This window comes from Pocillopora verrucosa, chromosome 9 (genome assembly GCF_036669915.1).
Source record: "Pocillopora verrucosa isolate sample1 chromosome 9, ASM3666991v2, whole genome shotgun sequence".
Lineage (NCBI taxonomy): Eukaryota > Metazoa > Cnidaria > Anthozoa > Scleractinia > Pocilloporidae > Pocillopora > Pocillopora verrucosa.
The window spans coordinates 15,139,546-15,167,515 of NC_089320.1; the positions used below are offsets into that span (position 1 = coordinate 15,139,546).

Sequence of the window (27,970 nt, forward strand, 5' to 3'; positions counted from 1 at the left end):
CGAAAAACTAATTTGTCAGAACACAGTTACGAAAAATATCCTGCAAAGCTATTTAAAATTTAATGTCATATGTATTACAGCACGCAATAGTGACGTCGTGGAAAATTCTTCACTACTAGAACGCGCCTGAGAGGCCTAAACGAGTTGTTTCTAGAGTGGTTTTTTTTTCCTCGTCTGCTGACAACAATAAACTGATTTCTAAAAAAACATTTATATTTAACCACAACAATTTAAAATAACCCAAGTATTCCTTCATCTATTTCATCAAAGAATTGTTTTACGTGTTTTAAAGGAGAAATGAGATGTTTTCTGATGTGTTGAATGTTGAGTGATAACATAGTTTACAATTAAACACCAAAATAGCTAATCAAGTCATAAGTAAAAACTTCTCGATATTTCAACAATCAACTCGACATTGGTTCAAAGAAAGTCATTAAAATTACCTATCCGAAATTTTTCATCATCCGTGACAACACGCAAAGCCTACTAATAAATGTAGGATTGCATAACATTTCAGTAGCAGACAATCGTTGTTTGAGTTTTTCGTTTAAAATATCTCCTATACAGAGTGTTATACATGGTATAAATGCAGTATTAGTCCTCGCCAGCGGGGAGAGCATCTTCTAACTTCTTTATAAACTTGAGTCTAATTTCTGTTGTCTCGTCGCCTCTTAACGAATCATGAACAAACCAAACATCAACTTCCATTTGTACCTGAGAGGGAAATAATGCAAAAAAAAGATTATTTGTTTCCACCATGTCAGCAGTTTTTGAAGAACGAGGAGATACAGACTAGGCTTTACAGCAATTTATGAGATAACTCAATAATTTTTGGGTTTCTAGGAAATTTGACAGACCTCATTACTGAGCTGTAATATTAGTTACTACATGCCTAAAATGTCAATTATTGATATGTTCTAATAATTTTATCAGGTCTTGTTAAAGCAAAACAAGGATCTTCACAAGTAAGCTACAATTTAAGCAACTGCAGAAAAGATGCTTGACAAAATTCAGGCTTTGATAGGATTCAGACCCATGCCTACCAGATACTAGTTGGGTGCTATTTGCAAATGATATAATATGACTGTAAGTGCAATTTGGGGTTAATAGGCTCCAGTAAAATTTTCAAAGACAACAAAATTGCACAAGCCCTTTAATCACACCAAATGGCAAGAGAAATCATGCTAGTACTTGTTAATGATGCACATGAAAAAATTTCACAGAAAGTCGAGACAGACAAAATTTTGAGAGCATGCACCAGTGTTACAACTTTGCACTCGTGTTGCAACTTTGCATATGTGTTACACGAAAATGCACTTGTTTTCAGCCAATCAGAACCACCTAATTTTTCCATGTGCATTATTCACCCTTTACCTCACAGAAGTGATTAGCATGTAACTTCTCCATACAATATCCATTAATTTAATTTGAGAAGTGTTCACTAAGTGGAAGGAAAGTTTCAAACCCGCAGTAAAAGTCGTCCTGTTCGAAAGGACATATCAACACGCCTTGGACTCTTACCATTTCAAGGGCTCCCCTCAGGACACCACACAGTATGTTGGAGAAAAGAAGTCCTTCATGTCCTTCTGGCAACTCAGCAAACTCTGCCATGGGATTGTTGTCTAGTATTAAGGAAAATTCATCTGATGCTGCACTCCAATTTGTTACCACTGGTGAAATACCCAAGAACATTTTAAATCCCAACTGTTAAGAAAAAGGAAAAAAAAAGCAAAGAAAAACATCAATTTCAGAAATTAAGCATATATTTTTTAAAATAAATTTACAAGAGACTGTAAGAAAATTTAAAGAGGTACTGTCAGTTATATATTTTTTCTCTGCTTTTCAGCAGAAGTGGGGAAGAGGAATATTGAAAATTTAAATTTGTTGCTAAATAGGGAGTTAAAAAATACTAAGTCAACATGGTGTGGTCACTGATTTTGTTCATTATTATAGCACACTTACATACTTCCGAGCCTTCAGGCTTGGGACTCTATAATTCACTTCCACCTCAGACAACTCTCTCTGGTTTTCGTATTTTGTGAGTCCTGACTCACCAAAAACATTTTAAGCTACACTTAGTGTCCCTCAGGTGAAATAAGACCTGACAATTAGAAATGTTGCCAGAAATCATTCTATCACTTTCATGTGGTCTGCACTCTTAGGTAGAGAAGTTCATGAAACTTTTTTCAAGGAATTTTAACTAACCTTGGCAATAACATCAGCAGTTTCTCGAAAGTCATGACACCTTCCAACATTGGATCTTGCCAAGAAGTCCTCTACTAATCGCACACCAATATTATAACCCCTATAAAGAAAATAATCACCTTATTCGCACTTCCTTCTTTGGGAAAATATGGAATTTAAGAAAACCATGATGGCAATGGCAACTGGAAGTTCACTAAAGGAAAGGTTTAATAAGCAGAACAATGGCTGTACAGGTGCATTATAAATCTTTGCAAATTTCTTTGCAAAATCAATGTGAAATGACCAAACTTTGCATTGTCTAAAGAATGTGAACAAAGATGGCAAATTTTTTAAATTTCTAATTCAACACTATGTTCCATTTTCAGTTTTGAGATAGTTTTGACATTAGGAAACAAACTGAATGACTTAAGAGTATCGCAAGATTCCTAGGTAAAATGTAAGTTTGATATTTGACCAACTTTGTCCTTGGTCTCACTTTCATCCTTTTATTAACCTAATACAGAGTAATTTCTTTGATTGATACATGCCTCTGCATTACAAACTAAAGTATTTCATCTATTTAAGGTGTCTATTTCCTATAAGTGCATTTCCAAAGTAATAAGGGAAAAATAAAGTTTGATAAGTCCAGTAAGGAGGTTGAAATCCTCCTATTTTAACTTCACTCGTTAATTTGCTGTGGTCTCTTTAAATTTCTTAAGTAAATTGAGTGTTGCTCATTTTATGCAGCATGTGGTCCTTATGCTTAATGCTCTAGGACCTGTTTCTCAAAACTGCAGGGAACATTAAAGGCCTGATGTAATATTTCTACATCTAATTTGACCAAATTACAATGTAAGTCTTTGCTCAAACACCAGTCCATCTTGTTTCTCATTCTGTTATCTTCATTGTTTGAATTTTACATTTGCCAAAATCCTGATCTCAAATGAAAGACAGCCAACAACATCTGCTTCTCAGGCCTATTAAATTAGTAAGTCTTACACCAAACAGGCCCCTGGAGCCCAGAATGAAAGCTACAGGCCTAAGGTGTGACATGCTTTAATGTGTTACATTCTTGGACAAGGGGAACTGGTCAAGTCGCCTGAAAGTCATCTTGCCCAAAGTCATGTTGCCCAAAACCTGAGTCATGTTGCCCGAAAAAAAAAAGTCAAGTCACCCAAAGAAACAAATGCTAAAAAGATCAGAATTTCAGACTGTATATAGGCAATAAAGCGCTCTTTGTTTCCGACAACACCATGAAGATTCTTAAAGTGTTGTTCATTCCTAACAACAAAGGGAAACGTTGAAATAGGAAATAAAGTTGAGAAATTTTTATCATAATAAAAGCGCTCTTTGTTTCTGAAAACAAAATGAAGATTCTAAAAGTGTTTTTTGTTCCTAACAACAAAGGGAAACATTGTTTGTTTCTAACAACAAAATGAAGTGTTGTTCGTTTGGTATGTAATCATTTCTTACTCACAGTCATTTCATAAGCTTGAGAAACTTTATCTTGGTTTCTAACAACACCATGAAGACTTTGCCTACACAGAAATTGATTGTATGGTCAGACTTGAAATATGTTTGAGTAACGACTCTAAAAGCATTGTTTGTTTCTAACAAGAAAGGGAAGCTACCCAAACCACACTAGAACGTCAGGGCAGCTAACATGGTGCACCAGCGTCTCAGACCGAAGGATTGCAAAGACCTCGATTTTTACCATATGATCGATTTCTGTGTAGTCAAAGTCTTCGTGGCTTTGTTAGAAACCAAGGAAAAGTTTCTCAAGCTTATGAAAGGTCTGTGAGTAAGAAACAAGTATATACTAAACAAACAATGCTCCATTTTGTTCTTAGAAACAAACAATGTTTTTTTAGAGTCATTACTCCAACAGATTTCAATTCTGACCATACAATCGATTTCTGTGTAGTCAAAGTCTTCATGGTATTGTTAGAAACCAAGATAAAGTTTCTCAATGTCTCATTTTGTTGTTGGAAACAAACAACGTTTCCCTTTGTTGTTAGAAACAATCAACAGGGGGGACTATCACTTTAGTGATAAAAAATTCTCATTTTTATTGCCTATTTATAAAGTCTGAAATTCTGATATTTTCAATATTTGTTTCTTCGGGCAACTTGACTTTTTTTTTTTGGGCAACATCACTTGAATTTCAGGCAACATGACTCAGGTTTCAGGTGACATGACTACAGGCAAGATAACTCTCTGGCAACTTGACTGTAAACCTGGGCAAGACATGTTACCTCTTTCCACCCATAAGTACAAAATGACAGTACCCAGTAAACTATAATGAGAACTGATCAATTGCTAGGTAAGGGTGGGTAGTGACATACATTGAACCTATATACCACCCACAGGAAGTAACAATACTCCTTGACACTTTGAGAGAAAAAAAGGAGATAATGAAAGGAGATAATTTCTGGAAGTGTGGATTTTAACGAGCTAATGAGCTAAATGCAGTGAAGCTGTTAACTACCTCATCCTTCTAAATCCCTTGCAACTTGCACTTTCCCAGGGTAGTCTGTCACCATTGTAATGAATGATTTACACAGTAATAACTTAACCCTTTCACTCCCAAGATTTTGTTGTTAATTCTCCCCTCTAGCATCTACACATTTCCATTTTACATGTAGATTAGTAATGAGAAGTTATTATACAATCAAGACAACAATTCAATCTGATGAGTTGGAGTATTCTCATTACCTGTTTGCTGGATAGTGTATGGATATTGTAGGGAGAAGTCTTATGTAAATCACTTCGAAAAGTTCAGGGGTTAACAACGGAAGGCTTCTTTCCCATGCTTACATTACATCTCTGTAGAAGTTTCTTTGAATAACTACTCACATTTTGTCAAGCTGCTTGTTCACTTCTTCATCACTCTCATAGTCTTTAACCAGCTGTGCTACAAGTGCTCCGTGCGTCAGGACAAACAGCTCTGCACTCTAGATAAGAGTGAAAATCAAATTGCCTTCGTTAATAATCCTGGCTCTTCATGACACTGGTTTTGAAGTCTTCAAACGAACCAAACAACTCACCACTTTTCTATTGTCGGCACGAACAGTCGATTGACGAGACATTATGATAAATTCAAATTTTCAAAACGGAGAAAATTTGAAAATCAAGTTAAAACAACGAAGGTTACCCACTGCCAGAGTAAAACATGGCTGCTTTCACTACAAAGCCTTGGCAGCCGCGCCTTTTAAAATTAGCTTGGTAACCACTTGCTATCATGGCGGTGAGTAGGAAGCTTTGTGTGTGCTCGTTCTCTTAGATTGTTAGATTGATAGATCGTTTTACAATTTTGACATATTTGATTTCGTTTTCTATCGGTAGTCGCTACCAACTGTCACGACTGCTTCGTCCTCTCCAAAGACTGGACAGCAGAAAAGTATCGTCGAGGTGTTGCAAGATATTCAAAAGAGAATCCAGGTTTGCATTCAAGCTTAGTTATCATTAATTGAAGGGGCAATTATTGGGCAGTATATTTTAACGAAAGTGGGCTATGTTTAGCTAAGGAAATAGGAATTTAGTTTCCAGCCTAACTAGACAAGGAAGAACTCAGTAAATATCAGTGTCGGGTTATCTGAGGGGTTCCGTACAATTTTCGTCGGCATGAACAGATACATGTAAATATTCGGGATACTATATTTTCGAAATCACTTCAGAACAATGAAGATATTGTTGATTAGGGAGATGAAGTTGTTGAACTTGTTAGTTTTGATAAGAAGGGAGTTAATCATATTACATGAAATTGCAGTTATACAAACCAAAACTAGGGTTTTACTTGACGTTCGAAATCAAGATTGCCGTTAATTTTGCAAGATATCAAAATCAGTGTAAAGTTTATATGGAAATGTGACCCTTTGACAGTGAGCAGCACACAATCTCTCCTTACAATATCACCCCTGAATCACACAATAAGGTCACAAGAATGAAGGAACTGATCACCAACTAAACAAGCTCTTGATTGTTAAACAAATTCTCCTTGTCAGCACAAAAGAAATGTTGGAAGAACAGTAAAGAGAATATGTATACCGATGTTAGGATGTGACAGATTGATAGTTTACAAATCATTGTTCATGTCTGATGTTACATGTGATCATTTGTTGCATGTGTGGCACTAGAAATATCAAGTTTTAGACTAAGATTGAAGAATTTTTCAGACAGATGCTCTACCATTGAAAAGCTTCAGAGGACTTATTGATGAACTTGGCTTGAAACTAAGCTTAGCTCATTATATTGCTTGCTTGTCAAATATGTTGTAAATATCAGCATATACCTCAAGGGTGTATTGCTTTCTCCTCAGGGATATGGCCCAGGTCCGTACACTCCAGAGCAAGCAAAGGAAGTTGAACGGCTTAAGGTTCTTTTTCGTAGACTGAAGGCAGAAAATGAAAAGGTAAGAAAACATTTTCAAGGACTGGCATTTCTGTAGTTATTTGATTTGTGACTATCAACATTTTCCCCTTCCAGGTGCTAGTTGAATATTTTGAGTTTGAACTGTAGTTGGTCCCTTGTTGTACTTGCCTTTGGTCTAATTAGCCATTGTGATTGCTTTGATTGGCTTTAGATTTGTAGAACTGAATAAAAATCGCCTTTTAAAAGGTTGTTTACACAGCAGAAAAAATTGCATATGGACACATTTAGAAATGACCACAGATCCAAAGTTTTGCTAACTGTGCATACTGAATTATTTAGGATGGGTGTGGAGCCATGTTTTTACCAAGGTTTTTGGACCATAGGCATAGACATCTTTGGCCCAAAAACTTGAAAAGAACTTGGATCCAAACCACTTTGTTTTATCTAACCTTGATCAGATGTGCCCAAACATTTTCCAACAGCATTTACTTGTTGATTTTTTAGCAAAATTCCTTACATGTCAGTTTCAAATCCCAAGAATCATCTCCTTACAAAGAGAACTATACCCCGTAAGAACCTCAATCATGAATGAAAAAATTGTCCTCTGAAAAGGAGTAAATATCTGAAGGGTGCATAGTATGTATTATGTATGCAAACTGCACCCAACCTGGTGATCAAGATACAATGTCTGAGTGGTGAGTGAGATTCTTCCTTGGGATCAGAAAAAAGAACTGCAAACAAAAACATATCAAATTTGATATTTTTTCTAAACCAATTGTTTTCAAAAGGCAATCCAGGAAGGCAAGATAGCTGTGATGAGAACAACAACTGTCATGACACCTGTCACTCAGGTCTTGGTACCTACTCATGTGGCAGCACCCAACACCATGCAGATGACAAAGATTGCTCCTGCAACCACAGCATTACCAAACCAACAGACTACTGTCCTTCCTGCAACCACTGTCACTGGTGGGATCCCTGTTGGTCAGGCCTCACTGGCCGCAAAGACTATTCTCCCTCAGACGACTACTTTGCAACCAATTCAGCCTCAAAATGTGGTCATTAATCCAGCATCCATTCAACAGCTTCAGAGAACTGCAGATGGAAGTAAGGAAGGTTTATTCACATTTGGTGCTACCATATTCATTTTATTTGAAAATTGTGGGACCAAGTAGTTTATTAGGGGCTCATGATCAAAAAGTCAGCATTAGAAACTCAAGTTGTGCATATTCAAACTCAGAAAATGGTGAGGTTACCGGTATTTCCAATTTCTTTTATTGTGGGCCAGATTTTCTCCTTCACTCAGTTCATGTAAAGAATTTTGTTTTCTGTTCATAATTTCAGTATTCTCAGATACAATAACATTTGACTACTTAAGCATTGGCTGAAATTTTGCTGGTTCTGTTGCTCAGTTCTTCATTTCTGTAATGGAATATGGCTTGTGTTGAAAAAAAGAATGAGCTTCTTAGCAATTTTCTTTTAAAACTTGTTGAAAACAGTGTACTTTAATTTCTGCCTCATTTTGCATTTTAACTGCAGAAAAATAAGATACAAACCATTAAGTAAAAAAAAAAGTGGGATAATATTCTAAACTAAGATAAAACATTTTCAAATATAAACATCATATAAAATTTTTTATTGACAATAATTTCTATGATAAATTGAATTACAGTTCAACGTACAGTGAAGTCACCTCAACCTACCACTCTTCAAGTCACACAGACTCTAGCACCTGGACAGCAGATAGCAGTCAGAACTGTCGCCCCAGCACAACCAGGACAAGGCATTAAACCCACAGTTACTCTCACAAACAGACCCATGCAAGGTTTGTGGCTAAGTTGCTATATAATGCATGTTCTTGTTGGCTGAAACAGCATGCTATATCAGAGTACAGATTCACAGAGTCAGATTTGTACAATGGCTGACAAATTCCCAGACTTCTCTCTCTGTTTTTTTTTTTTTATTTTCTTTTTTTTTTTTACCTAAACATCTTGTATGAGGTGGAAAATAAATGCGAAAACAAACCCTAAACTTCAACTGATACAGAATAACCTGTAGGTAACAGCAGAAATCACATGGAGATAGAAAGTGAAATTTTAGAGCAACTTAGTTTAGATGAAAATATGCAACAGGTTAGCATGCTGGTATGTATTTATACTTTTGGGCAGAAAGAGACAATGTGAAAATAGTGTCTCATGGCAGCCTACACATATAAACAATGTTAAGTGTGCCATTGTTCAGGTTCATACCCCTTCAATTAAGACAGAATCAGAAATATGGATGTTGGATTAGACCTCCAGATGTTCTTGTCAGGGAGTATTTTGCACATCAAGCCTAAACTGTGGCTTTAAAGAGGAAGGCATTCAGGATAACAGAGCAACCTGTTATGAAGATCTTTTATCATGTCTTCAAAACTGACCCCTCTATATTGTTTTGTAATTTCCCCTCAGTGGCTTCAGGTGTGGCACAGACTGTAACTCTACAGAGGCATTTAGCACCTAACAAGTCCCCTGTTCACATGCCAATCACACTTGCTCCATCGGGGACAGTATCTGCAGCTGTACCATCAGGGGGACATGTTACCAACATCGCACCAGCACCAATATCAGCTGCTGTGTCTAAAGGAATTTCAACACAAGCTGCTGGTAAGAAGCTGTATTTATAAGCATTATTCCAAGGATCTCTCTTCTTTTCATTCCTTTCTCACTGTGTTTGGTGGAAAGGAGGGGAGGGGGGGAGGGGGGGGGAAGAGAGGCCCTTGGAACAAGGTTGCTTAAAACTTATAATGAAGATCAAGTGAAAATGAAGGTGGCAGAAAGAGGCCTGTGTTAGAGGCCTTCGAATTTGTAATGTCATCTCAAACGAGTTATTTAAAAGTAGTTTTGGACATTTATTTGGAAATTGCTATGTTTTCCCAGTTTGTATCCTGATGAACTTAAGCTGCTTTGATTTTTTTATTAAAATAAGCAGTGAAAGAACAATTGGACCTTGTTTTCTGTGCAAGATGATAACAAGAGTGTTTGACAATTTTGTAGCTCTCAGTTGGTACATGCGCTATGATTGGTCAATTTAGCGGGCCGTATTTTACTGTACTGCCCATTAGATTCAAAAGTTTGTTTTGGTTGACGAAGAGATATCCACGTGCATTTACTTTGATCTCTGATTGGTTCCTAGAGATTTTAACCTTCGTTCTGATTGACTGGGTGAATGGTTTGCTTTTAATTTTTACAACTATCAATTGAAATGCTATCTTTCGCTCGGTTTTTTTCCTTAGTTCTAATTTGTTTCACGTTATCTTTATCACTATTCATTTCTAGGAACAGCCCTGAGGGGGGACAGTAGTAGCCCGGCACCGAACCAAGTTCTGACCAAACGACGACTGCAAGACTTGCTTCACGAGATTGACCCTCGAGAACAGATGGACGATGATGTTGAGGATGTGAGTTTCTTCCCCCCCCCCTCCCCCCCGTCCCTTTTTCTTTATTATAAGGTTGCAAGCAAGTGTGGTGTCTTAGATACTTTCAAAAACTACTTACAGTGTTGGTGAGTAATGTTGCCAAACAAAGCTCCAAGGGGCAGCTCTGTACAAGCTAAGAATAGACAAGCAGCATGTTGTTTCTGATTGTTCATCGTACGTCCGATTCATCGACATAGCCTGGGGTTATGATGAGTGCAAATTGGCAAAATTCTTGTTTTCAGCCTTCTTGGCCAGACAAGCTTGATCAACTAAGGATTTTATCCTGGCCCAAAAGGTTACTACAAAGAATTTTGCTTTGTTACAAAATAAATTCAGGAGATTTGTCCTATTTGGCTGACGGTTGCAGCGTTTAGTGACTCCATTCCTGTCAAACTTTTGGCGAACTTTTAACCCTAAGATAAAACCAACTTCTCAGTACTAAAACTGTGAGAAGTAAGGGGAATGATTTATTAGATATTGAGAGTGAAGTGGTTAAGCTACTGTGAGGAACTTCTTCTAAAAATTTAAAGACTGGTTTGTTTTCCGTGTTACAGCTGTTACTGCAGATTGCAGATGACTTTATTGAAAGTGTTGTAACGGCTTCCTGTCAGATCGCTAAGCATCGAAAATCAAACACATTAGAAGTACGAGATGTTCAGCTGCACCTAGGTTTGTATTTCACAGAGTTCAATCACGATTAGACTATTCTCATCAACATATTTCTTAACAGTGCATGTGTAGGTATTAGGAGACATGCTAGTGTAATGGTTACTAAGCCGGACTCCCGATCAAGAGGTCTGGGGTCGACCCCCCATAGGGGTCCTTGAGTTGTGCTCTTGGGCAAGAGATTTAACTCTCGCATTGCTTCTTCTGCCTTCCCCCCCCCTCCCCCTCCCCCCCACGAATATAAATTGCTGCCTGCAAACTGTAAAGGAAACAAGGAAACATGACAAAATGCTTAGGAAGAGGGGGGTGGGGGTGGTTATCGCTTGAATGAAGTAACATCCCGTCCAGGGGAAGTAGCAGTATTGTTAAGTCGTCATTTCATGTGACAGAAACAGGTAAAAGCTCCTGGAGCAATGGCGGGAGACGTGGTTGCTAAATGGTTGACGAGTTGAACGCCAGATCAAAAGTTAGATGTACTAGGGTTAGTGAATTGTGTTCTAAGGCAAGGCATTTTATTCTCGCACTGCCAAAGCTCTCTAACCAGTTGGATGCGTTAGACCGAGATAATCACTGCATCTTTTTAGGCCAAAATAATTAAACACTTGTCTTGCACTGAGTATCTCAACTAGTATGTATCGTCTGTTATCTTATTATTTTTGTTTTGGTTGTTCTGTGTACATTTTATAGAAAGGTGTTGGAACATGTGGATCCCAGGATTTGGTAGCGATGAACTTCGACCGTTTAAGAAACAGGCCACTACAGAAGCTCACAAACAGGTCAGTGCAAAAAAGTTGTTTCAAATTCTCGCCGTTCTTGTCATAATAGGGTTAATTCACAATTATAAGAAAATTTTTGCAACCAATCTATTGGCTGTAACTTACATGGACGAAAAATATCGAAATAAAGGCTCAACTTTAAAACTGTTTGGTGCAATTCAGAACAATTTATTTAAGTTGTGGAAGATTGAAAAAAGAAAAGATTAAAACGGATTTTGGTCATTTGAAGTACCAAGGTAGCCAGACTTGGTTAGAGTTTATCTCAATTTGAATAGAGCTGTCGTTTATACTGTCTGAAACATATATCTTTGGTGTTCGATTGCCGCGGCTTTTCAAATAAATATCAGTCACCAATCTGTCAAACTGAAATTCGTGAAGGGTAATTGGAACGGAATTTTATAACTAATTGAGAGGAAAATTTAGTTTGTCACCGGAAATAATGTTCCAACCCAATAACGCCGTCACTGTTTTATTGCCAGGGTCATCTTATTCTCTAGTAGAGAGGAGGATTAAATGGTTTAAAGGACAGGCGTCTCTTACTTAAATGATTCATTGTTGACTTTCTTATCCCCGTCACTCTCTCTCCGTTTTACGATCTGACTTGGACTGGGATGCTCTTTCGTGTGGCGAAGTTCCTTATCACAGGGCTACTTTCGTTGAAAAGTATCATTGATTGGTTTGTTTTTACGTTGTTTCTGAGATATTTTCCGCCACTTTTTGTATCTTGCAGAGGTTGGCCTTGATACGAAAATCGATGAAGAAGTAATACAGACGCTATGTTATCTTGTACGTAAATTGTTATTTATGATGATGCACGATATAAGAGGTGCTGGTTTTATTGTTTAAGGGAGAGCTCACAGTTTAAAAAGTATGGCGTTTGTTGATAGGTTGATGGCTCTCGTTGATTTCTTCCTCCTGTTACTGTAGTGATGTTAAGTTAACTTTGATTAAGAAATTTTCCTACCCTGACATCAAGAGAATTCGGCATAAATATTTCAAGCCATTTAACTTGAAATTATTTGCAATTTCAAACAAGTGCGCAAGAGCATGGGAATTAAAGGTAATTATATCAAAAGCAGTGGTTAAAACCTTTCAAGCTCCCAGGGTCTAATTGTTAATTCTCCCTTACCTTATACACATTTCTCTTTAAATAAGTTATGAGAATTTGCTGCTAGATCAAGATAACAACTTCCATCCGATAAGTTTGAGTATTCTCGTTACCTGTTTGCAGGATAATGTATAAATGTTATAGAAGTTACATTTTAATCACTTCTTGGGGTTAAAGAGTTGAACTCCAGAAGAACGGCCAGTTCGAAATACAGGAGAGAAAAATCCATGAGCTTTCAGAAATCCTTTTTTATTTCTTATGCTTCGCATGAGGAAAAGCCCTCAAAAGACCCAAGGGGGATGTCGCGAACAATTAGTTGAGTACGAAGAAAATTGGCTTTGCACGAGCGGGTTACATATTGTGGTACATTGTGCGTCTGTTATCTGCAAGAACACAACGTAATTCACGAAATTTTCTCAGCCCGATGGGAAATTTCCATATCTCTTTTTATAGCTAAATGATCTAGTTTTTTCACTCGTTTAAATTCTGGTACCAAGAAAGAAATTACATAACTTTACTGATAGAAAATAATTAATAGATTATAGCGCAATTTTCATTCACGTGTTTCTTGGTGTTATTTCATCTTAGTGTTTGAAGTTTCACATGCAGACGAATCTCCAAGGATCAAACCATCTAGCTAGGGCGTGGCTGGGTGCTTGCAAGAACCCTCCCCCCCCCCTTCCCCAGGTTGGTTAAGGGGGTATAACCTTATAACGAACCAATGGCCTCCTCAAAGAGTGTTAAGAGTAGCAATGAGACGATGACGTTTAACCCGCGACCAGGCCCTCATCACGAGCGCTGTGAGACGCGGGTTTCTCGTTTCTTTTCCCCCCTCTCTCTCCAAAGTTTTGAGACGAGTCGGGGAAGGCTTTGCATCGGGTACCAATGTTCTACACTAAACAGACTAAAAAGAGTAGTATTGATATAAACTGAAGATGTTCATCAAAGCCAAAGTATTGGTTTCCAGTCGTTTCGTACTCACGGTTGTTTCGTGCTCAGTCGGTTCGTAACCAGACCACCGGTCGATCGTATCCAGAACAAGTCGGTTCGTACCCGAAGCGCCGGTTGATTCGTACCCGAACTGCTGGTCAATTCGCACCCATGCCAATAGACAATCATTCGGAGTACCTCTAGCGAGCGCGTGAACAGATGTCGATTGTTGCTTACGACTAGTTAACAGAGTCATGTGAGTAACGTACCAGAAAAATTCTGTTTTGTATCCCGGCTTGTGATCCTCTTGACAAACACCAAATTATTGCCTAGTGCAAAGTAAATGTGGTATTCATGATATAACAGTCCATTGTTTATACTTGAGGCGTTCTTAACAATAATAGCTATCCTTATATATATTCCTTATATATTTAAACACGTGACACCTAGGAGTACCGAAGTTCTCGTTTAAACGTGTACGTGTATTAGAGATCCACCCAACCCAACCCAGGGGAGGACATCCATCACACAGTAATCTCGTGCGTGGGAAATTTAACGTCTCCTACCCCAAACCCTGCAGGAGACGGGACCTCCGGCTTCACGTCTTATCCGAGAAGACGAAGCAAGGTGAGTGAAGCGACTTGCTTAAGGCCACAACGTAGTGCCCCATCCAGGACTTGAACCCGGGCCGTCCAACCCAGAGTCCAGCGCTCTGACCACTGGGCCACTCACGCCTCACAAATCAGCTAGTGATAGTGTGACATTTTTCTCCCTTTGTAGTAGATTAGTTTATCCTCGTTTATTCGTTCATTCTATTCTTACTTTAAACATACTTAACGTGGAAAACGTACTTTATTAGTATGGGTACGAAACGACTGATTGGGTACGAATTGACCTAGTTGGGTACGAAACGACCGTGGGTACGAAACAACTGGTAACCAGTTTTCATATGATTGGAATACTACAAAACTGGCCATTTAAACCCTCTTTAGTTGTTGGAGGCTCAAGTCTTTCTTTGGGGTAAAGGACTATTCAAATTTCCAAAATCTGCTTGGCGAGGTGGCCTTATCTTTTGTAATTGTTCACTTCCCCACATAAATTGAATCAGTACCCTGAAGCAAAAACGTGAATTCAAATCTGACGCCGTTTCAAATCAATTTCACTACCTGAGCAAATGCGCACCTCCAAGAATGATCCACATCTGCTAAAGAAGGCTGTTACGATAAAAGATGGTTCACCTCTGAGAATTCAAAATGGGCTTAACCTGTCTTCCATGGTAAACCGTGGGGAGTTAATTTGAAAAGAATTAGTTGAGAAGAATCGTTATCTCGCACAAAAAGACAGGAACACGAGTTTTGAAGGCAAAGGCATTAGGATGTGATGGTCCATCAGACTGCTCCCTTACGAATAAACCGTTGGGCTGAAGGACAGTTTAGAGGGGTGAGGGTGTATAGGGGTGAGCTTAGTAATTAGCAAAACATGCTATTTTATTATTTTATGATGTCACGATTAAGTCATCGTCCACCATTTTTTCACAGCCGACTAGACCCATATTTCAAGTTTATAGAATATTAACCGTGTACTCTTTAATGAAATGATGAATGTTTATTATAACATATAATAAGATAATTTTTTTCTTAAAAGTTTCTCTCTTCGGTTAAAACTACAACCGGTTTATAGGCAAAATCTCATAATACTGTTACAACATCAACAATTAGACATTGCTCGTGTGGTGAAAGTTGCTTAGAGTGTTCCTGAGCGACATTGGGACTTGAAACACAGTGTGACAAGAGCAGAATACAACCAGCTAACACGTGGAACGCTCCTGCTACATAGAATGTGAGGGAGTATGATCCGGAGAAGTCGGCAAGAAAACCTAAAAAAAATTTAAAAGGGATTGATTAAAGAAACTGCCTCGCAGAATGGTTTTCCACAGTCACCAGCTTTGGCAATAATTTATTTACTTACCATAGGAGAGGATAAATTATCCTCTCTTTCTTGCCATTGGCAAATCATGATGTTTTTCTCAACCTCTTCCAATAATTTTTAATGAATAGATCTTCTGTTAATAAGAAAAGACTCGTGTAGGCACTGCTTTCATTGATGCTCGTTTTCCAAGAAGCTTAACCTTAGCAAATAGTATGAAAGGTAACGTAAAAGAAATCAAGGGCCAGCGTTTGCACTCACCTCCGAAAGGGGGGCCCACTGCTAAAGCGAACGCAATACAGAAATGGAAAAATCCAAATCCTTGAGAGCGTTGTTTTGGGGAAAGTGCTGCCAAAGCCAAGATGTTCATTGAAGTGACTATAGCCCCGTCGGCAACAGCGTAAGCGACAAAACAGATCAATAGTTCGGTGTACGACTGCGTTAAGGTGGTTAGGATTGTAGTTGCTCCGGCAACGAAAACTGCCACTTGCATAATTAGCCTTGGATACAGTTTGTTCCTGTCGCACACGGAACCCGTCAATGCCCTCAAAATAACTGTCACTATTCCGTTCCAAAAATACATCATAGATGCGCGGTTTGCGTCAATTCCACGTTCTTGACAGTACTCTGCCTGTAGGAGAACAAGTGTAACCTGAGCTTGAGCTCAATTGTTAGGTAATGCTTTACTAGCACAATGGTTTATGCGATGAGGTAATGAAGACTAAATATCTATTATATCTTTTCCAACATGATCAAGGGAGCACTGTCAGGCTTTAACGCGTTCGACTCCCATTGAGAGCACTCGGAGTCCTAAACAAAGGCTTTTTTCTCCGAGTATGCCTTAATTTTTCATTAACTGAAAAAAAACATCTTCTTTCACCTAAATAAACAGGCTTGAAATTTACCATCTTCATTTACATCATCATCGTTCACCGGGGCGTGTAAGTGATCCACTTCAAGTTTCACATCAACTTACCATGTGAACCAAAGGAACTGTGATTCCGCAAAAACACGTGATACTTCCAATTAGATGGATAACAAACTGCTTATTTCTCAGATATGAAAAATCTAACGTAGGGCACAACTTGTTCGGCTGCTTGTCTTGATCAGTGCTGTCCTTATCGTTGTCCCCAATCTTCGAGTCGAATGAACAAGACAATATGCAAGTCACGAACAACATCCCTGCCATGGCAACAAATGTGATTCTCCATGAGCTCACTGTCAACAAGGCCTGAATGATGGGGCTCATTACAATTAATCCCCCTCCACACCCCATAAGAACGAGCCCTGTTGCTAACGAGCGCCTTTTGATGAAGTACTTGGGCATTATAGTTAGCACAACAAAGAAGATACAGCAATTTCCAAAGCCAAACGCAACGCCAAACGTGAAGTACATCAGAGTTAGATTTGGAGCTTGCGAAGTAGCAAGGAGGGCCATGGTAGAGATAATACCCCCTGCAATACCAACTGTACGGTGGTTGAATCGATCACAAAGAAGTCCTACAACTGGTCCGAATAGACTGCTGCATGCATACGCCAGAGAACCAACCCAAGCTGGAAGAACAGATAAGAAAAAAAAACAACAAACAGAAAACAACGGTCTCGCAGAGCGCAAGCACTAACTCCTGACAGAAACCCATGATAAGTTTTATGTCAAACTTTACCCATGAAGTCTTTGTATTACAAGAACTTGAATACATTGTGAAATACTAACGGAGATGTCTATGTTTATTTAACAGAAAAGGCGTTGGGTACATCTGACAATAAGTCTCGTCTTTATACAGCAATGAAACCTCTATAAATCGGACGTCTCGCGGGACCATCCCGAGGGTCCGCTTAATAGAGATTCGTAAAAATTGCGCAATGTTTGTTAACGATTCACATTCAACGGTTACTCTGTACTGTGATAAAGTTCCATGTTGTTAACGAAGCTATCCAGAGTTCAAGTTCATTACCTTTCATTACCAACTTTATTTGTTGGTAATACGCAAAACAGCAATGGTACATGGACTGATTACTTTTAATTGACTATTTCAATGATGTATCCCATACACTACACACTCAATTCAGACCGGTTCCCCACTACTAGAGGATTTTAACACTAGAAATTAACCAAATACATGTTATTTTAGTGCCCGCGTCCTCTTAGTAGAGGTGTCCGCTGAATTAGGGTTCGTTACGAAGGAAAATATGAGACGTCAATTTCGGGACCCGGCTTAGTGTCCGCTTAGTAGAGGTTTCACTGTAGGTGTTAAAGAAAGTATGGTAATCTAGCGGCACGATTTACGTAGCTCAGCAACAAAAAGGGAAATTAACACCGATGTCTTACCTGTCTTGGCTTTTCCTTCTTTGAATTCGTGCAGTAGCACTGGGAATAGAAGACCGTATGAATACGAACAGCCGATGGCGATCAAAATGCATAGAAACCCACAGAAACATACAAAATAAGCATACGGGCTGTCAGGCTGTTTACATTCCCCCAAATATCGCGAAATCCGCTTGAAATCATTGCATCCTCTTCTCTGTTCTTTGATGACCTCCTTTGTCAGCAGAAAACTATCACCCTCTGGTCCCTCCATAAACGCTTGGCTGCTCTAAATTGGATAGAATTTCTGTTTTTTATAGAAACTTCACAAAGCAGAGTACATCTTAAAGAAGTTACGCCTCGTTGAGTCTGCATAATAACTCACAAGAACCAGACGAGGTTATGCATGCAAATTAAGTCGAACTGAAAAACAAAATATTATTACTTAGTGTAAACATTTTCTTGGACTTTTGCCCGACAATAAAAGCACGAGATTAAGTGGATACCTAAATAGGACTAAATATTTTAAAATAGTCATCTTGGCTTAGAAAATGGTAACGGCAACGGTTTATGTCGTGAAAACAAAATGCAAATAATTTAATTTTCCTTTGGTTTGATGAGGTGATAACGAATGAGGTGATCACGTACAGTCGTTTAAGTGAAACGAACGAACGAAACCTGTTCACCGGGTATTTTTTCAATACCAGTACAGTGCAATATTAAATATCGCATTATTGATTTGTCGCAGCGAAGTACAGTAGAACTCCGCTAACTCGAACAAGATCCGTTTTTCCCCGAACTCCTTGTTAACTCGAACTGATTTTACTTTACCCTTGGCCCAAATTAACCCTAAATACCTCGCGTTTGATGACCTTCATAGGTGTCTGATTGTCACGTCCCAACCTTAAATCGAGATTGAGTCGAACGTGATAACATTTATGAAAATATATATTTAACAAACCGTATAAACTACGAAAACCTTTAAAAAACAAAACAAAACCGAAAAAAATCTAAATTAACGAAAATGATTGTTGATTGTGCAAGAATGGTAAAACATTATTCCTTTTTGTAATATTTACAGAACTGGCCCATATAGCAACAGGTAGATAGCTGGTGTCAAACCACAATATCCAATTGAGTTCTTCGCATCAGAATTTTGTTTTTCGAATGTGGGAGGGGGGGGGGGGCAGGCAGGTCAGGGAGTGAGAAGTTCTCCCCTTCACGTTCCTTCTCCTCTCCTTTTGCATACTTTTAATTCCCGTCTTCCGCCCTTTATTAAATAATTTTTTTTTTCTGTACAGACAATTTTTTTTATACAGACTGAAGTTAGATTCACAAGCTGTGCGACAAGATCACTTCTTTTTATTAAGAGCGGTATTCCAATAGTCATACTCAGTACTGTAACAATAAAAATTGAATAACTCTTCTAGTTAACGATGCATGCACCGACGATATCGGAAACCAAGGTATTGTTTAAGAAAACAATAATTCTTTACTCTTAGTAGTCTTACACTGAGGTACGGAGTTTCACTCGACTTTTTCAATGAGAGACTGAATATGCTTTATGATTCACTTAAAAATATATACCAAGGTTTGTAAGAATTTAAATTCAAAGAAGAAATTTTCCCCAAAAAAACTTCAAAAGTCAAAGGTCCTAAAATTTTGAATTTTTGTCAACCTAATTAAATTTTGAATTTTTGTCAACCTAATTAAACATAACTGCAGATATGAAGAACACGAATATATCAACGACTTTGAACGTACATTCAACCCTAAAACCGTTTTATATAAGCACCATTTGCGGCCGAATTACACACAAAACACAAAGACGTCAAGCCCTTAGAGCAGGAGAGCCTTTCATTTCACATTTGCAGCTCTAGTTCCCACAAAAAATCTATAATTCACGCAGCGATGCAGAAAAAATGGCGATAGTGAATGCTGATAGCTTAATGACATTAAAATAAGCTACGGGCAATTTTAATTCATCGGAAAATTAGTAGAGGAAATATTTTGCGGCCAGGGTTTATTCATTCCAATCATGTTTTTTGCAATGCAACCTTGATTTCGCTGACAGGAGATCGTCGCTTCGCCAATCAATGAGACAGATAAAATTCTCTTGTAGCTCTTTCTCGGCCCTGGCAACTCATGGTGAAAAATGCAAGCAAGCGGCGAAGAGTGTTATTGTCACGTTCGATTGAGACCAATTTGGTAAAACGTTTTACATCTGCTTAATCTGCTCGTTTGTTAGGGGTATCTAAGGTCTAAGTTTTTGAGGTTTGAGTATTCGTGATACTCGATGAAAGGCCTGTTCCAATGACCAATTAAACATATACTTGTTTACTTCAACGCATGGAAAGGACCAACCAACTAACGATTAACCATTACATTTTTAACAACAGTTCGCATAAAGCTAGCTTTTGACTGAGGATGAGCTAAAACTTGAAAATCGTATCAGCTGTGTATTTTCCTGATGGGAACATTCGAGGCGATTCAACAAACCTTTATCTTCGTGACCTTCAAGGGGCTTTCCACTGACAAAGGAGTTGAAGTCGGAGTCGCGTAAGCGATTTTCACTCGGTGACAGCACCTATGAAGATCGGGGTCACTCTCGAAGGACTCGGAATCGAAATAATCAGACTCTTTCTGTTTTCTTCACATTCGGCTCGTAATTCCAACGCTCACAATCCATAGCGTGATCCATTCTTCAAAAACATTATCGGTGTGTTTTTCGAATCGAATGTCAAAGTCACGTTCTCCAGGACAACGTCTGCATTGTGTAAACGTGGGCCAGGGGTCAAGTTGCAGGGACATCTTGCAGCGACATCTTGCAGCAACAAAAACTTATGTAGTACACATTGAGGCGACATAAGTTTCATGGCATCCTTGCAACTTTTTGCCATTTTTTTTAGTGATCCTTGGACAGAGATAGAATAACTTCATGGATCCGGTTCGTCTTGAATCGTACGTGGTGAGAAAAGAAAGGAGACTTAAACATTTTCATTAACTTTGCGATACGTTCAAATTAGGTCCGTCGAGCCTCATCAAAAGAATTATAGGCGAAATGAAGAAAGGTGCTTTTAGTTATGATAATAGGACTGAGTGGAGTCCAATTCGGTCTGTAATCATACGAGTGATAACAAGATCGGACGACCGTACACTGCGGGAGTTCGATTTGTCTATCACGAAGACACGACTCGAAGTTTTATTACCAATTAATCATAAAAATTACAATTTCCGAGAAAAGAGTAGCCAAGTTATGAAAGAAAGGGAACCAAGGCTGTGATTGGTTGCTATAAACTACAACTTTGAAAGTGATTGGCTTATGGAACTGTCCGATAACAAGCTGTCTGATGACAAACTATCCGATAACAACTTGGCAAGTGAATTAGTGTAAAATAAGAGTTTTTAAAACCAATCACAATCGAGGAAATTGCAATTTTTATGATAAATTGGGTTATATGACTGCCATAGCCGCAATGAAGCAATGTCTGGGTTTATTGACGAAGACAACTAGTTCTACAGATATTTCTTGAATAAACTGATAACAGAATGGCAATTTTTGCGGTTCATCCTGGCGAAAAGGCGGCAGACTGTTTTAAGCCAACTTCATTCAAAAATTCGATTCATTGTTGTGTTTTTAAGGTAAACTTTGCGTTTTCCTCGAATTAGCCCGTGAAGCAGTAGGTAGATACCTAATGCCAAACCAAAAAACTTTACTGAGGCTCGTTACGCATCATATTCTCTTTGGTTTCGTCGAGGGAACTGTCTGTAAGAATCTCACTATTCCTACAATCTTCCGGCCAACCTTCAACCCTCTCCTTCCGCTTTTCAGTTAAGAAAAACTACTGATAAACGATGAATGCATTTTACTATTTTTCCCTGCTTCCTACCCTTCGAAAGTTCCCGCCTCCCACCCCAATACCAGCTACACGAAATGTTTCATCTCAGTGAGAATCATTTTTCCGAGGAAATTTAGACCTGGGAAAATTACCGACAGAGAAGCCAAAACAGGTCTTATAAGGGCCTAGTAAAGTAGTATTGTAATTTTTTAATAGTCGGCAGAAAGATAAATTAGGTTCGGGTATTCAAAGTATCGTTGGCGCTTCAAACAAAAGCAACGAAGTGTAATCGGTAAAAAGTATGAAGGACGACCAACTTAACACCCAAAAACACTATATCTTTTAATTAGATTCCTAAAACTTTTAAAACCATGCTTAGTGATTTATCAAAGAGTCTAAGTTTCCTTACTAAGCCAAGACTACTTTCTGACTGTTTCTTTCCTCTCACAGTCCTCTGAGCGCGAGGGGAAAACGAATACACAAATTCTGATATGGACTAGAGAAGGCTGGGTTTGAAATTGAGAAGTAAAATATCAAAACACTTTTGCATATAAGTAAGTAAAACAAGTTCATCCTTAGACGAATGTCATTCTTTTGATAGCGAATAGATTTTTGTCCTTCGCACTACAATCTGTGTTGTCTGAAAATAACCGTTCTTGCCACAGTGAGATAAGAAGAGAATCCCAACTGCAAAAATTTGAAGCGATCCTGCTGTGTAAAAGGCAGGGATGTACGATCCACGCAAATCAGCGATGAATCCTATAACAAAGAAAAAAAGAAGAAATATAAAAAAAAGATTCATCGCAGGTACTTTCTCGGTGTCGTGCAATTTTTAGGAGGTCTTCATTTGATCTTCCTGTTCTATTTACAATAATCACGATTTTTAGGCTCGAAAAGTAAAAGTTACTTCTTCACTTGTTTTGAATAGTCATGAATCAGCGTAACACACTGTTTTATCTGCACCTCACTTTTAACTTTGCGCAAGATTCAAGGACAAATATACGACCATATTAGGAGTATATTTTTTGACCCAGATCGAGGCTATTGTTTCTAGAGCCCTTCAAATATTTCAAAGAATTGAGCGGGAAAAAAAGTCTTCGCAAGCAGCTTGCCGCGAAAACGTCACCGGCCGAAGTTTTAGCGCACGGTGGTATGACTTCATAATTATAAAGCACATCTCCTCTTCTGTAGTAACAGCCAAACACACTCCCATCTCGAGATGAGTCTTTGGCTGAAGTATATTTGGTTCCGTGACGCGTTTAGGCCAAAAGCGCTGAAGCAGCAATGCATGAAGTATCAATATCATTGATATTTCCTAAAAAACATTACATTTCAGACTGAAATACAACTTACCTCCCAAAGGGGGACCGGCCACCAGTGTAACTGCCACACATAAATGAAAAAAACCAATTCCCTGAGACTTCTGTTTCGTGGATAATGTGGACAAAACTAGAATATTCATCGATGAAGCAATAGCACCGTCCATCATCCCATATACAACAAAACATGCTAGAAGCGGATAAAATGTGGACGATAATGTCATTAAGATCACCAAAGTCCCGGAGACAAGAACTGTAAACCTCATGATCCAGATCGGAACATTCCTCCCAAATTCACACAGGCGACCAGTGATGGCTCTAAAGATGGTCGATGCTAGTCCGTTAAAGAAAAACATTTGCGCCACTTTATTTCGATCAATTCCGTGCTCTTGGCAGTAACGACCCTGTGGCATGTAACAGGCAAAGAAAGACTTAAAAATTTTCGACGGAACGGAAGTTGTAATGATAAAAGATATTAATAGATACTGAGTGACATATCATATGGAGAGAGGGAATGAAAGAGGGAGGAATAACAAAAAAAAAACATGATGTATTTTGTAAAAAGGATCGCGAAAATGCCCTGTAGACCTTCCTTGCAGAAAAGCGGACCCATAGTACGCATGTAGATATAATTTTTATACTTTGCTTCAAACCAGAAAAATCTCCTGACTGGTCAAAGAAGAAAAAATACAATGGAAAAGTAACATGTCACACACACTCTTCGTTACAGCCTGACCATTTTTCTTATTAGCATGGCAGAAATGTTTATTCGTGGCTGTCACTTCTCGAGTGATATACATGGCTGTGGGGATTGGTAAGGCCTGATTGATGTGGCCAGGCCGCGCTGAAGTTGTTTATGTATCATTGGCTGTTTGTTTGTCCTTAAGAGGAAAACATCGTTTAGTGCTTATATTTAGGCGACTGTGATTCACAACTTACCAAATGAACTATTGGAATGGCAATACCAAGGAATACGGTGCTACTTGCCACTAAGTACACCAGGTACTCCTTATTTCTCAAATATGAAACATTTAAACATGAACTTCTCTGCAACTCTCGCTCGCTATTTCTCTGAGTCTCTTCGGGTTCACTTCTGGTGGCGACGTTTGGGTCAAAAGAACACGACAAAATGCAAGTCAAAAACACGATTGCTGCCATGAACATGAAGGTCATTCTCCATGAAGTGTTATTCAAGAGGGCCTGAATGACAGGGCTCATAATAAGCAATCCTCCACCGGGTCCAGTCACAGCAAGTCCCGTTACAAACGAGCGCCTCTTTATAAAGTACCTTTGTAAGATGATCAAAACAACAAAGAACACACACGATGATCCAAACCCATAAAGGATCCCGTAGGAAAAGTACATTAAAGTCAGGTTTGGTGCTCGCGACGTCACTACGAGCGCAACGGTGGAGATGACGCCGCCAAAAAACGCAATTACACGAGGGTTGAACCGATCACAGAGAAGCCCCACTAAAGGGCCGAAGATGCCTGTGGATCCGTAGGCCAGAGAACCTACCCAGGCTAAGTACGATAGCGACGAATAAAAAGAAAATTAAATTAATGCTTAGAGCATGATTTGAAAATGATAAAAAAAAAAACAACACTTGGTAAACATCGGCATGCGACAAAAGTGCTCGCGGGTAACATTCAGACATGAACTCTTAACACCCTAATATCAGAATACATATTCTCTATACATTGGTGCTGACAAGAATATCTTTTATAAAGAATCAAGAGTTCCTTTAGTTGTGTTGCGAATGCCAAAACACCAGGCTGTCCTTCGCTAACTTCACGGTTTTATTATTTTTTTCTTATTCACTGGTTTTTGATCACGTACCGATTTTCTTTTCATCACTGACGTGCGACACACCCTAAATCCCAGACAACGACGATATATGGGCTGATTAATTGAGATCACATAACGCTAATCACTTATCTAAATGTCACACAATACAGCTGAAATATCTCGACAGTTGGTGATCATTTCCTTTATTCTTCTGACCTTAATGTGTGATTCAGGGGTGATATTCTGAAGAGAAATTAGAGGCTAGTCACTACTATTAGGGGTCAAAGGATCAAGGGACAAAAATATTACTAGTTAATAACTCTAAGAGCACGCCCTTCTAGAGCCCACAGAAAGGTTCCATCTTTGATGTGTTTTCCAAATTACCTGTTTTAGCTTTTCCCTCTTTAAACTCTTCCAAAAGTAATGGAAAAAGAAGACCAAATGAGTAGGAACAGCCAAACATAATCAAATTGCAGAGAACGCCACAGAAGCACACCAGGTAGGCGTATAAACTGTCAGGTTGCTGTATCTTTTTGGGTCGTGATAGCGCTCGGCATTCTGGAACAGCTGGCACGTGAAGTCCTGAATCTTTTGCGCTTGTAAGTGATGAAGAGCCGTTTTCTTGGTTAAAATTCGTTTCTGCAAGGTACATAAGAAATGCCATAAAATTTTTACGAAATTTACATAATTTATAAGCTCACCCAGTTTGATGCTGACAAGGCCTTTGAAGGCCCTTGAATATTACTAAGAAATGGTCGCATCCTTCGGAAATCGAGGTACTTTTAAAATTACAAACTTGAGAGTCATGTGGTACCTGTAACTGTTGCCTAAATGAAAGGTTTGGAATTCAAGCTTTCGCCATTCAAAAGAATCATCAGGGATGAGGAAAACTATTCCGCGTAGAGCGGCCAAAATACAGTTAACTTCAGTTGTCATAAACTTCGAAACTTGTATTGATTTGTCAATTGATTCGTTTAATTAATTCGTCCTGCTATAACAAAATTGATCTCGTATCGTAAAACCTACCAACACAACCTAGTCTTCGCTTCGAAAAAAGGACTGATCAAAGTCTAATGTACATGCGATTATTGTCGTTAAATTTCACGTGTCCATCAATCAACAAATTACTGTGCAAACAAAACAAGTATCTGGTTTCAAAAGGTAACGAAATTGTTCTCGCGTGACAGCGTCTTATCGCCTTTATCGTCTACTGACCTTGTTCTAGGCCCACTCGAAAGTTCGTGTTTTGGCTTACGCAGTCAAAGACTGATTCGGTTGATCGAAAGCATTACGTGCGTTGTTTTTCATTTTAGAGATTCTTGCAAAAGTGAGGTTGGGTTTCTGTTTTGATAACAAATGTTAAATCTTCGAAGGTCAGTTTGCCAGCATACCTACCAATATCGACACGTACTTGAAAGTTTACTTAGTGTTCAGTGGTCAGAGTAGAAGAGTGTGAATCAAAGAGAGATTGATAAGAGGTAGAGTCAAACGACCAGCATTACCTAGATCGAAGTGAACCGAGAAAATTAAAGAATATTAAAGAAGATCCTTTCGTAAAAGCGTGTTTTGGTCTGCAGCTGGTTTCCCCGTCATTGCGACCCAACAATAGTACGTGCAATCACAATAGCAAAGTAACACGATTACGCCAATTATGAGAGACTCCTGGGGAACTGTTTCCGATATTCTGATATTTGAAAATGAACACTTGTTACCCTAGTTGAGCTAATGGATTGATTTAAGCGAAAATCGCCGGGTGTCGTGTAATATTCAAATTCTTTCTGGTTGAGTTGAGTCGTTGTTGCGTAACAAGGTAGTTGTACAACCCGAGTGACAAGGAGCTATGGTGCGGGCATTTACTTAAAAAAAAAACAAACAAAAAAAAACATCGAGTGCCCGTTAAGTTCCATGACAGCGGCTACGCAAGAAGAAGCGATCAAATTTCACCCCTCTAAACACCGAGCAATTCGCGAAGGTATCACTTTATTTACACAAATCGTAACTCCGAAGAAATTAAACAAAATTTGTTAGGTTCTGTGAGCTTACGTTTACTCCACGTATTCAACCCATTTCGTCTTCCTATAATCTGCCTCTTTGATCGCATATACATCTTAAACATGATTTTATTCCATCATATTTTATTGCCATACGCAGGGGGGTTGTGTAAACTGATTTATATATACTATTCACAATATTATTTTATTTACCTTTGATTTCAATCATTGTTGATCGAAGCTCTATCTTCACAGCGTCCAACTGTTAGAATTCGTGTGGAATACACATCTCCTTAGGCTCTATCAGTGACAATCACGACGAAAAAAGGCCGTTACACCAACTTGTAATCTCTATTCATTCGATGTGTTTGCTACAGGCTTGGGTCATGTTCATGGCCGAACACGCTAATCTTGTTTGTGGCAGCGGCATACTTGACCTTTACGGGTTCTAGGCCACCCTGTCACTTACGCCCGTCAGTATACTTTTTGTTTATTGTATCAGTGTGCTTCGGTGAAGAGGGGAAACTGATCTAGAACACTAATCAAGTCCCTCAGACAAGAGAGAAAACGAAAGCTGGGCCAAGTTTGTTGTCAAGGTACTAATTTTTTATTACATCCACTTTACTAAGTTTGATAGAGATCGATACGAAATGAAACTGCCTTGAACCAGCAGCGTGGCATGCTACAAAAGCTTATTATATCAGTTTTACCATTAGGTCCTACTCAAAAGGTACTCATTTTCCTCGTTAACCTGAATAACACACGTCTTTCATTTTTTCATGGCGTTTTATCAGTCAAACGGAGGTAATTATAAGAAGGAGACGATCATGAGGGGTGACACACGCGCGAAGGATGTGACACGCGCGGGGGTGGAGGCTGTGTCTTCTTTATCTGCTAATCCTCCACTTTGTAACCCACCTTCCTCGTAATGGACCCACGCGACTAGTCTTTGCCGCTTATGGTATGTAAATTTAGTAATGGACATTCCACTGTGGCGGTTCTTGTCCACTGTTTTCAAGTCAAGTTGGAATTTGGAAAAATGGTTTTTGTAAAGGGAAGAGAACCGGAGGACCTGGAGAAAAACCCTCAGAGCAAGGACGAGAACCAACAACAAACTAAACTCACATGTGACGACAGGTTCGGGAATCGAACCCGGACCATAAGGGTGGGAGGTGAGCACTCTCATTTTGCGCCATCCGTGCTCCCTTTTTGCCAACGGCTTTCTTATTGATACTGTCGTTGGACTTCAACATAAAATTTTGTTTTAATTAGTTGTGATTAAATATCATAGAAACAAGCATTTCCTCTCC

General features: G+C 38.8%; 3 protein-coding genes across 3 annotated transcripts; 1 reads left to right on the forward strand and 2 right to left on the reverse strand.

The window, feature by feature from the left end:
- Nucleotides 1–124: 124 nt before the first annotated feature.
- Nucleotides 125–5,373, reverse strand: LOC131789416 (trafficking protein particle complex subunit 3). Its single transcript, XM_059106525.2, has 5 exons — nt 5,232–5,373; nt 5,041–5,138; nt 2,206–2,305; nt 1,522–1,704; nt 125–714 (listed from the first exon to the last, which is right to left on the reverse strand). The coding sequence occupies exons 1-5, from the start codon at nt 5,271–5,273 to the stop codon at nt 595–597; spliced, it is 543 nt and encodes a 180-aa protein (XP_058962508.1). The 5' UTR covers nt 5,274–5,373; the 3' UTR covers nt 125–594.
- Nucleotides 5,374–5,477: 104 nt separating this feature from the next.
- Nucleotides 5,478–13,122, forward strand: LOC131789410 (uncharacterized). Its single transcript, XM_059106519.2, has 9 exons — nt 5,478–5,625; nt 6,503–6,595; nt 7,344–7,662; nt 8,228–8,380; nt 9,006–9,200; nt 9,873–9,994; nt 10,567–10,681; nt 11,366–11,454; nt 12,185–13,122. The coding sequence occupies exons 3-9, from the start codon at nt 7,371–7,373 to the stop codon at nt 12,218–12,220; spliced, it is 1,002 nt and encodes a 333-aa protein (XP_058962502.1). The 5' UTR covers nt 5,478–5,625; nt 6,503–6,595; nt 7,344–7,370; the 3' UTR covers nt 12,221–13,122.
- A 1,939-nt stretch (nt 13,123–15,061) lies between these two features.
- Nucleotides 15,062–27,068, reverse strand: LOC131789392 (uncharacterized). Its single transcript, XM_066172475.1, has 9 exons — nt 26,874–27,068; nt 25,054–25,308; nt 23,821–24,404; nt 22,916–23,285; nt 22,158–22,321; nt 17,748–18,012; nt 16,395–16,972; nt 15,680–16,049; nt 15,062–15,368 (listed from the first exon to the last, which is right to left on the reverse strand). The coding sequence occupies exons 1-9, from the start codon at nt 26,887–26,889 to the stop codon at nt 15,181–15,183; spliced, it is 2,790 nt and encodes a 929-aa protein (XP_066028572.1). The 5' UTR covers nt 26,890–27,068; the 3' UTR covers nt 15,062–15,180.
- Between the last annotated feature and the right edge of the window lie 902 nt (nt 27,069–27,970).